At 38.1% G+C, this 12,250-nt stretch overlaps 1 protein-coding gene across 1 annotated transcript in view; it reads right to left on the bottom strand.

Annotated features, from left to right (window-relative positions):
• Positions 1-12,250, bottom strand: part of SMC5 (structural maintenance of chromosomes 5) — a 95,947-nt gene that overhangs the window by 75,274 nt on the left and 8,423 nt on the right. Inside the window, 1 exon segment of the mRNA XM_030293004.1 lies at positions 3,635-3,687. Within this exon segment, the coding sequence (XP_030148864.1) occupies positions 3,635-3,687 (53 nt within the window).

Here is a 12,250-nt window from a genome sequence, read left to right as displayed (position 1 = left end):
ATTTAACATATATTTATAATATATATTTTTCTACTACAGTACTATCATCAAAGCGGAAATCAATACTAAAATATAACAAAACCACTACATGAGAATTTTAAAGAACTTCTAATTATGAACTCATAAAGAAAAAAGAAGAAATATTCAGAACTGAAAAATAGGAAAATGCTTTATATACCAAAACTTAGGAGAAAGAGCTAAGCAGTATTGACAGGGAAATTTTTAACCTGTTTATATTAAGGAAAATAAAAGACTACACATTTGTACAATAAATATCAACTTCAAGAAATTAGAAAAAGCAAAAAAAAAAAAACCCAAAAGTTTAAAGAAAAATTAGTAAAGATATGTGTAGAAATTAATGAAGTAGAAAACAATGATATAACAGAGAAACAACAATGCAGAAGTCAATTCACTGAAAAGACTAACAAAACTGACAAACCAAATCCTTCAAATTAAGGGGTAAAAAAACAAAGGAGGTTAATACTACTACAGAAGACATTTAGATCATGCCACGTCTCTGCCCAAATCCTGGTGGGTTCACAGCTTACTGAAAATAAATAAATGCAAAGTCCTCACAGCAGCCTACAAGTCCCTAGGAGCCGGCTCCTTGATCTTTTCAGACCTTACCTCTTACTATTCTCTTGTTCAATGCAATGCGGTCACACAAGATACCACTTGAGTCTTAGCATTTGCAGACACCAAAATGCTATTTCCCCAAGCATTTCCATGCTCATCACCTTATCTCCTTTAAGTCTTTGCTCAAGTACCATCTTCTGAGTGAGAACTTTCCTGATCACCCTATTTAATACCATAAACTCTACTCTGGCACTCCTTCCCTGTCCTTTCCTGCTCGATTTTCTACGTTAGCACCTATCATCACCTAAAATAATATTTTACCTATTTATGTATCCGTCCCTCTCCTCATGCCCCTAACCATAAATTCCAGAATGCTGTACGCCCCTCCCCCTCAATGTATAGGTACTCCAGAATTACTTGAAAATGACTGCATCAGTGTGTGCCAGAGATTATTCTATCCACTGTTCCACTCGACGAGTATGTGACCAGTTAAGAGATTTGTTCAACAGCAGTAATTTCAACTAATGATGAGCCATTTTGTGTTTGGTATTCCCAACAAGTGACCACAATGTAACTATAATGACTTTGGGGAAACGGAAACCTCCCCCATGTCAGATGTGGTAACAGAACTCTGGTTCATGGTCACTTGGTTAGATTATTACAGCTAGTGGCTATTGCATGCCAGCATGTGTGCCTCTTCAGAGAAGAAAACAATTGGGCCATGGTGATGGAGTAGAAAATCAGGAGTGCTTAACACCTGCTGCCATCCGTAAAAGACACTGAAACTTAAGTATTAACACTTCCTCTGTATGTCAGAAATATACCTGGCTTCATATATTTATGTCAGTTGCAATATCGAAGAAACCACTGTGACCCATCAATGGTACCAAGGTTAACACAGGAGTTATCTTTGGCTAATGGAGATGTAATTCACATACCATTTTAAATATACGAATCAATGCTTTTTTCATTGTGGTAAAATGTGCATAACATAAAATTTACCACTTTAACCATTTTTAGGTGTAGAGGTGAAGGAATATGTGCTTCAACAATGGTCTTTAACATATTCACAAGGTTGTGTCACCATCACCACCATCTATTTCCGAAATCTCTTCACCACCCCCAAAAAGGAGCCCAAACCTGTTAAGTCGTCACTCCCTATTCTCTCCACTCCTCCTTCCTAAGCAGCCACAAATCTATTTTCTGTCTCTGCAGATTTGCCTATTCTGGACATTTCATATAAATGCAGTGATACAGTCTGTAGCATTTGTGTCTGGCTTCTTCCACCAAGCACGTTCTCCGGGTTCACCCATGTCGCAGGATCCATCAGCACTTCCTGCCTTTCTGTAGCTGAATAAGATATTGTGTGAATGTACCACATTTTGTTTAGTCATTTACCAGACGATAGACATTTGGGGTGTTTACAATTTTTCACTATTAAAATTAGGAAAAGGCTAATTTTGTGCAAATGAGTAAACAATGTCTACGACAGTAACCGGATCAAAGATTTATTTAAAACCTGATAATATACTCCCAAGTAAGATAAAGTGCTTACATTCCCACAGTACATGACAGGATTCACTTCTCTATACCTTCATATTACTAAATTTTATTTAAAAATTTTTCTAAGCTAAAAGGAAAAAAGTCCTCATTTTGATTTCCTTGATAACTAATGAGTTATATCCTTTTTATAATTTTGGCCACTTATTTTACTTGGTGTTAAATTTTTTTGTTTGTTTCTTTTACCAGTTAGTAATTTTACTGACTTGCATGAGACTTGGTATTTTAGTAAATTTAAGACATGTATAGGTTATTTGTGCTGAAAATGTTTTCTCCCGTCTATCACTCATTTTTAATTAGAGTATCATTATTTTCAGCTGCATGTGGATGCAATCTAAATTTCCTATCTTCCTTTTTATGGTTACTGGGTCCTATTGTGCTTGGAAGAGCCTCCTTCTCCTAAGACTTAAAAAAATCTACATTTTTTTCCCTATTATTTTCAAAGTTACATATTTTTTCACTCAGCCTTTAACACATCTAGGTTTTATTCATGAATATTTGATAAACCTCGAAATTTATGTTAACAAAATTAATAGCCAATTAACTTACTTCAATTTGAGTAATTTATAGCCTAAGCTTAAACTGCCATCTTTACAATAAATCCTGTTATATATTCAGGTCTGTCCCTACTTTTTCCATTCTGCTCCTCCAATTTTCTGTACTAATACACCACACTATCAACAGCATTATAGTCCACTCTAACATCTAGTACACAAATACCTTATTCATGACTCTACTTTTCCAAAATCTTCTTGGGTTTTCCAGCACATTTATTCTCCCAGATAAACTTTAGAATCAAACTTACCTGTTGATACTCTGATTGGAATTGTGTCAAATTTATATATTAATTTGGAAAGGACTGATATGTTAATAATGATATTAACTATATGCTTCTAGGAACATAGTAAGCTTCTCCATTTATTCAAGTCTTGGTTTTATATCTTTCAGTAAAACACTATCATTACATTTTAATGAACTGGGTATAATCTTTTGTGTATGCCTATTTCTCATTGCTATATAAATATAACATCTCCCCCACAGTTTTTGAGTAAAAAGATCATATCCCCATATCCTATAAAACGATAAGGCTATCAGATAATTTTTAAAACCTAAAGCTAGAAATTCCAGGACTTTGTAGAACACTCCAAAAAACAACACTAAAAATCAACTAAGCAGTAAACAAACCTGTGTAAAAAAGACTGAAAGTATATACACGAAGGAGGGTTAACTGGTGTCATCTTGAATACTAACTCTGATCCATCAGAAATGGCTGCCAAGAGGTAATTTCTTTAAGAATTCTATTGAAAAAAATTCTTACAATTTAGTTTTTAAAAGACACCTTAAAAAAATAACTTCTCTGGATAAAACATCCTTGAAATAGTAGTTCCAACATTTACATCATAACGTTATGTTATTACTGTTTTCTCAAGTCATGAGGAATGCATGAACATCAAGAAATTGTACAGAAAACGGTGGTTTCAGTACTTTTAACACTTACAATTCAATTTCAACCATTCCTTTGGAACATCCTCTCTTCACAAAAAAGCCAACCTAGAGTAAAAAAAAAAAACAATATGCACTGAGCGATGACATTCCCAGGTTATCCCAGATTTAGTGAAGTCATTATTATTTATCAAATTAAAATTCTTTCATTAAGTATTTTCTCTGTCCACTCCTATCACTTTCCCAGATTTGAGTCCCTCCATTGTTTCCACCCACCAGTGACAAAAATTAGTTACCATTTACCGAACAGTCTATGTGCCAGACAGCCTCTTAAAAAACTCGTGACAAAGCCAGTAAGTGATACAGAGCAAAGAACTGAACCCCCATAATCTGGCTCCAGAGTCTGTGTGCTTAGCCTCTCTACTAAAACTCTCCTTATAGGCAAAAAAGCCAGTGGGAAAATAGGTTCTACAGTTTAACTATAGAGCCATACCAAATCTCCTTATTACCATTGGAGGCTTCTTTGGAGTGGCACCGATAAAATATCAACAATCACTCTAATATTACCCATCCTGTCATTAATGAAGATACAATTGTCATTCTCTTAAAAAGAGCAATACACATAGGAAATACAATTTAAGTACAATCTATGGGATAAAACAGACATATTTCATATTTAAGCTAGTTTGTATACATGTATGACCAAAAACCTGAGACGGACCCTGGGCCTAAAACAATAAATCAGACTGGATCTTGAATCAGGCTATAAATAATTCTTAAAAAAAAAAAAAAGTGAAAATATACCTTGCAAATAATTATCTTTTTAATGGTGGTAACGGCAATGATGTCAACTGAAACCACAACAGTGAGCATTTATTAATATGCATTACCATATGCTACTCTGCTAAGCAATTTATAATTTCCTTTTTTAATACTCATAACCAATTTCATGAGGTATATATTACACCCCTTTTACGGATGATGAAACTGATGCCCAGAAGGATGAAAAAGGAGGACTTGCCTTGTAACTAGTAAGTACAGCTTAATGATTAAGAGTACAGGCATTAATATACACCACTCAGGTTCCAATCTCAACTCTTCCACAAACATATAAGTTGTTTGATTCTGATGAGGCTACTTAAACTGTTTTAGTTTCTTCATAAACATGAAAAAACAATGGCATCTTTGTAAGAGTGCTATCTGCTCACTGCCTTGCATCAGTTAAAATACTTGGTACCACTAAGAAGGAAAAAAATCATGAGGCAGTTCTTATTATCAAGTGTACATATGGATGATATAGAAGATGCTAGTGTTAAATTTTCATACCAGGATTTAACTGTAAATACAACATTAAACATGTTTTTAGTGAGAACTTGTGCAGCCCCTAAATATATCTAGGGATACACAAAGGTCTGCAATGTGCCACCTAAGAAACCCTGCACTCCACAGTCTTCTTCAAAAACCCTACCACTCAAGGGGCATCTGGGTGGCTCAGTTGGTTGAGCATCCGACTTCAGCTCAGGTCATGATCTCACAGTCTGTGAGTTCGAGCCCTGCGTCGGGCTCTGTGCTGACAGCTCAGAGCCTGGACCCTGCTTCAGATTCTGTGTCTCCCTCTCTCTCTGCCCCTCCCCTGCTCATGCTCTGTCTCTCTCTGTCTCAAAAATAAATAAAAACATTAAAAAAAATTTAAAAAAAAACCAAAAACCCTACCACTCAGGGTAAGATCTGTCTTCTTCCCTTCTGGCAACCACCACTTGGTTCTATATTGGAGTCTGTTAGTCTGTTTGTGGGTTTTTTGTTTTATTTTGTTTTAGATTCCACATACAAGTGAAATCATATGGTATTTGTCTTTCCCTAACGTATTTCACTTAGTATAACACCCTCTAGGTCCATTCAGGCTGTTGCAAATGTCAAGATTTCATTCTTTTTCATGGCTGAATAACATTCTACACGATGTCTTAACTTCATGTTAAGTCTTGATACCTGAGAGGGCAAGTTTTCCCATTGTGCTGAATTTCTTTATGAGTATCTTAGCTATTCTTGGCCCTTTGCTCTTCCATCTGAATTTCAGAACCTGCTTGTAACTATGACTGGAACGATGCTGATATGTACATAAATGTGAAGAATGAAATTTTTATATTAGGTCTTCCAGCCTGTTCATACTGTACATCTCTCCATCTATTATAAACTCCTAATATTTTCAAAAAAGTTGTATAATTTCTACATTGTGTGTAAGTCTTACATATCCTTTGTTAACTTATTGCTATGTAAGCTGCATTTTTGTTGCTACTGTAAATGATATCAAGTTTTAATTGTATTTTTCTGTTCATTGTTAGTGTATAGAAATGCAACAGATTTGTTATATAATCTTGTATTTAGCAATCTTAATAAATTTTCATATTAATTCATCAGAAGGCTTATCTGAGGACTCTTTTGTGCTTTTCGTTGCAAACATTCATATAACCTATAAATGACTTTTCTTTCTTTCCAACTTGTATCTTTTGTTTTACCCTTCCTGTTCTGTCTAGAACTTCGAGTACAATGCTGAATAGGAGTGATAGAGAGTAGGCAACCTTGACTTGTTCTTTAACTTGCTGTATATTTTAGCTGTCTTTTATGCAATTAAGAAAGGTATCCTTGAAGGACGGGCCAACATAGAGGACAAGTAGGGGGATCCTAAGTTCCCTCATCTCACAAACAAAGCAGTGTTGAAGCTAAAGGATGCTGAACTCCAAAGTCCGGGAGGAAAAGAGACAGTTGCTTACAGGGACCCACAGGGACAACCTGACCAGCCATAGGTGGGTGATTGCGAACTGGGAGAGAGAAAATGAACAGAGGGGAGGGTTCCCCTTCTGTGGAGAGACAAAGGGGAGAGAAAGAGCAGCTGGGGAAGCACAGGACTATATGTGGACAAGAAAAAAAACAGGGACCAGGACATAGAAGGAGCCAATCTCTGAAGGGCTTTCTCCAGACTGGGGCGGGCTGCCCGGACCGCACACCTGGGTAAGAGGGGACCCAGCCCCAGGCTAGCTGCCTAGGCCAAGGGCACTGTCCACAGTAGGAGAAAGCAATCCCCACCCTGGAGTGCAGTGGGACAGGCCAAAGCCTGCCTGCATCTGCCAGCCAGACGACTCATGCGGCGGCGCTGAGAGGAACTTCCCCAGTACCTGGGTGAACGGAGCAGGAGTTTGCCAAACGCCAAGGCACAGGAGCTGGCGGAGCAGGACAAACCGCCTCACTTGTGCCCATGGCACAGTGAGACTGCTCCAGAAGAGTGGTTTGGGACACCTGGTCCATGGAGGAGAGACTTCGGTGTCGTCATTTTTCTTCCCATCACCAACAAGGGGAGACTTCAGCAAAGGGACAGCGGGGCCCACAGTGGAGGCAGGACCTGCTTACACCAAACCACGCCCCTCCGTGACTGGTAACTGCGTATCTACTGGAGTGGGATTGAAGCTGATGAACCAGACGGCCCTTCCTCCAGACCAGTGCTGTTGCACTGATTTAATTGCCTGATTTAATTCTCAGACAGTTCTTACTGTATAGACATATTCTTCCTTCCTTTTCTCCTTCTTATCTCTTCCCTCCTCTAGTCTGGTTACTCTGGTTGTCAGTTCGTTTAAGCAGACATATTTAATCCATTCTCTTGATACATGTTCCACACCTCCTTCTTTATTCCCCCTTCTCACTCTCTGGATTAAGCCCTATAGTTTTTCTGGTCAATTTTTATTCGTTCTTTTTCCCCGCTCCTGTCATTTCTCTCTTTGTTCGGGACAAGGCCTCTTCTACCAACACCTCCTCCACCCTATTGTTTACTTGTGGCTGATGTTTCTGGATTTTTGTTTTGGGGTTTGTTTGTGTGTTTGGGTGTTTTTGTTTTTGTTTTTTGTTTCTTTGTTTTCCTTTCTAGGACACTTCAAGGAACAAATCAAAGCACACCTAGTGGAGGGTTCAAAACATCACTACAAGTAGGGAGATAAAGTAACTACACTACAACAACAGAGGGCAAGTGACACTCTCCAAAAAACACCTCCTGAAGGGCCAGGCCCTAGACAGTGTATGACCCCACTTTAATATAGTAGTGCTCGCAGGTGTAGGGCACATAACAAGCTTTTAAAACACATAAGGGACAAAAAACTACCCAAAATGATGAAATGGAAGAATGCCCCTCAAAAGAAAGTCCAGGAAGAAATGACAGCTAACGAATTGCTCAAAACAGATATAAACAATATAACTGAACAAGAATTTAGAATAGTCATAAGATTAATTGCTGGACTTGAAAAAAGCACAGAAGACACCAGAGAATCTACCACTGCAGAGATCAAGGAACCAAAAAATAGTCATGATGAATTAAAAAATGTTGTAAACAAGGTGCAAAATAAACTAGAGGTGGGGACAGCCAGAATTGAAGAGGCAGAGGGGAGAATAGTTGATATAGAAGATAAAATTATGGAAAAAGATGAAGCTGAGAAAAAGAGAAATAAAAACATTCTGGATCACAAGGAGAGAATTAGAGAGCTAAGTGACTCAATGAAATGCAGCAAATTCCGTATCACAGGAGTTCCAGAAGAAGAGAGAGAGAAAGGGGCCAAAGGTGTGCTTAACAAATCATAGCTGAGAACTTCCCCAATCTGGGGAAGGAACCAGACATGGAAATCCAGGAGGTACAGAGAACTCCTTTCAGATGTAACTTGAATCAATCTTCTATATGACATATCATAGTGAAACTGGCAAAATATAAAGATAAAGAGAGAATTCTGAAAGCGGCCAGGAATAAACAGCCCTCACCTACAGGGTGAACATATAAGGCAGACACAAAAGGGTAGTGGCAGACTTGTCTACTGAAACTTGGCAGGCCCAAAAGGAGTGGCAGGAAATTTTCATCGTGATGAATAGGAAAAATATGCATCCAAGAATCCTTTATCCAGCAAGTCTGTCATTCAGAATAGGAGGAGAGATAAAGGTTTTCCCAAACAAACAAAAACTGAAGGAATTCATCACCACTAAACCAGCCCTACAAGAGATCCTAAGGGGGACTGTGTGAGTATTGCAAAGACCACAAAGGACCAGAGACACCACTACAAGCATGAAACCTACAGATAACACAATGACTCTAAACCCATATCTTTCAATAACAACACTGAATGTAAATGGACTAAATGCTCCAATCAAAGACACAGGGTATCAGAATGGATAAAAAAAATAAGACCCATCTATTTGCTGTCTACAAGAGACACATTTTAGACCTGAGAACACCTTCAGATTGAAAGTGAGGGGATAGAGAACCATCTATCATGCTAGTGGAAGTCATAAGAAAGCTGGAGTAGCTATACTTATATCAGACAAACTAGATTTTAAACTAAAGACTGTAACAAGAGATGAGGAAGGGCATTCTATAATAATTACAGTGTCTATTCATCAAGAAGAGATAACGATTACAAATGTTTATGCACCAAATTTGGAAGAATCCAAATATATAAAGGAATTAATCACAAACCTAAGCACTTTCATTGGTAAGAATGTGGTCATTGCAGGGAACTTTAATACTCCACTTACAACAATGGACAGATCATCTAGACAGAAAACCCATAAAGAATGATACACTGGACCAGATGGACTTGACAGATATATTTAGAACTTTTCACCCCAAAGCAACAGAATACACATTCTTCTCAAGTGCACGTGGAACATTCTCTAAGATAGATCACATACTGGCTCACAAAATAGCCCTCAATAAATACAAAAGAACTGAGATCATACCATGCACACATTCAGATCATAATGCTATGAAACTTGAAATCAACCACAGGAAAAAGTTTGGAAAACCTCCAAATTCATGGAGGTTAAAAAACATCCTACTAGGGGCGCCTGGGTGGCGCAGTCGGTTAAGCGTCCGACTTCAGCCAGGTCACGATCTCGCGGTCCGTGAGTTCGAGCCCCGCGTCAGGCTCCGGGCTGATGGCTCGGAGCCTGGAGCCTGCTTCCGATTCTGTGTCTCCCTCTCACTCTGCCCCTCCCCCGTTCATGCTCTGTCTCTCTCTGTCCCAAAAAAAAAAAACATTAAAAAAAAAAAAAAAAAAAAAAAAAACATCCTACTAAAGAATGAGTGGATCAACCAGGCAATTAAAGAAGGATTAAAAATATATGGAAACAAATGAAAATGAAAACACTACAATCCAAACCCTTTGGGATGCAGCAAAGGCAAACCTAAGAGGAAAATTCATTGCAATCCAGGCCTATCTCAAGAAACAAGAAAAATCCCAAATACAAAATCTAACAGCACACCTAAAGGAACTAGAAGCAGAACAGCAAAGAAACCCTAAACCCAGCAGAGGAAGAGAAATAATAAGATCTGAGCAGAAATAAACAATATAGAAACAAAAAACAAAAGAACAGACCAATGAAACCAAAAGTTGGTTGTTTGAAAAAAACAAACAAAAGTGATGAACCCCTAGCCAGACTTCTCAAAAGGAAGACCAAAATAGATAAAATCATGAATGAAAATGGATTTATCAGAACCAATCCCTCAGAAATTCCTAGACACCCACACACTACCCAAACTCAAACAGGAAGAAATAGAAAATTTCAACAGACCCGTCTGTAACAAGTGAAGAAACTGAATCAGTTATCAAAAATCTCCCAGCAAATTGACAGTCCTGGAACAGATGGGTTCCGTGGGGAATTCTACCAGACATTTAAAGCAGAATTAATACCTATCCTTCTCAAGCCATTCCCAAAAATCAGATATGGAAGGAAAACTTCCAGACTCATTCTATGAAGCCAGCATTATCTTGATTCTTAAACCAGACAGAGACCCCACAAAAAAGGAGAACTACAAGCCAATATCCCTGATGAACATAGATGTAAAAATTCTTAACAAGATACTAGCAAATCGAATTCAACATCACATAGGAATTATTCACCATGATCAAGTGGGATTCATACCTGGGCTGCAGGGCTGGTTCAATATTTGCAAATCAATCAGTGTGATACATCACATTAACAAAACAAAAGATAAGAACCATATAATCCTGTCAATAAATGCAGAAAAAGCATTTGACAAAATACATCATCCTTTCTTAATAAAAACCCTCAAGAAAGTAGGGATAGAAGGAACATATTTAAACATCATAAAAGCCATATATGAAAAGCCCGCAGCTAATATTATCCTCAAAGGGGAAAAACTGAGAGCTTTCCCCCTGAGATCAGGAACACGACAGGGATGTCCACTCTCTCCACTGTTGTTTAACATAGTGTTGGAAGTCCCAGCCTCAGCAATCATACAACAAAATGAAATAAAGTCAGCAAAATTGGCAAGAATGTCCAACTTCACTTTTCACAGAACACATGATACTCTACATGGAAAACCGCCACGAATACTCCACCAAAAGACCTCCAGAACTTGATACATGAATTCAGTTAAAGTTGCAGGGTACAAAATCAATGCACAGAAATCAGCTGCATTTTATACACAATAATGAATCAACAGAACAGGAAGAAAGAAAGCAATCGATCCCAGTTAGCAATTGTACCAAAGAAGCCATAAAATACCTAGGAATAAACTTAACCAATGATTAAAAGACCTATATGGCTGAAAACTACAGAAGCTTATGAAGAAAATATTGAAGATACAAAGTAATGGGAAACATTCCGTGCCCATGGATTGGAAGAATAAATCTTGTTTAAAATGTCATACTACCCAAAGCAATCTACCAATTCAATGCAATCCCAATCAAACTTGCACTGGCATCCTTCTCAAAGCTAGAACAAACAATCCTAAAACTTGTATGGAACCACAAAAGACCCCGAATAGCCAAGTAATATTGAAGAAGAAAACCAAAGTGGGAGGCATCACATCCCAGACTTGAGCTTCTACTACAAAGCGTAATCATCAAGGCAGCATGGTATTGCTGCAAAACAGACACATAGACCAATGGAATAGAATAGAGAACCCAGGAACTGACCCACAAATGTAGGGCCACTAATCTTTCACAAAGCAGGAAAGAACATCCAATGGAAAAAAGACAGTCTTTTAGCAAATGGTGCTGGAGAACTGGACAGCAACATGCAGAAGAATGAAACTACACCACCTTCTTACACCATACACAAAAAATAAACTCAAAATGGATGAAAGGCCTAAATGTGAGACAGGAAACCATCAAAACCCTAGAGAAAAAGCAGGGAACAACCTCTTGACCTCAGCCTGCAGCAATTTCTTACTCGACACATCTCCAAAGGCAAGGGATTAAAAGCAAAAAATGAACTACTGGGACCTCATCAAGATAAAAAGCTTCTGCAGTGCAAAGGAAACAATCAACAAAACTGAAAGGTGACTGACAGAATGGGAAACAATATTTGCAAATGACATATCAGATAAAGGGTTAGTATCCAAAATCTATAGTGAACTTTCCAAACTCAACCCTGAAAAACAAATAATCCAGTAAAGAAATGGCAGAAGACATGAACAGGCACTTATCCAAAGAAAACAGCCAGATGGCCAACAGACACATGAAAGATGCTCAACGTCACTCATCGCCAGGGTAAATACAAATCAAAGCCACACTGAGATACCACCTCACACTGGTCAGAGTGGCTAAAATGAACAAATCAGGAAACCACAGATGCTGGCAAGGATGCGGAGAAACAGGAAACCTCTTGCACTGCTGGT

This window comes from Lynx canadensis, chromosome D4 (assembly GCF_007474595.2).
Source record: "Lynx canadensis isolate LIC74 chromosome D4, mLynCan4.pri.v2, whole genome shotgun sequence".
Taxonomy (NCBI): Eukaryota; Metazoa; Chordata; class Mammalia; order Carnivora; family Felidae; genus Lynx; species Lynx canadensis.
The sequence above is the reverse complement of the archived record's forward strand: the minus strand, read 5'-3'. Positions and strand labels throughout refer to the sequence as shown.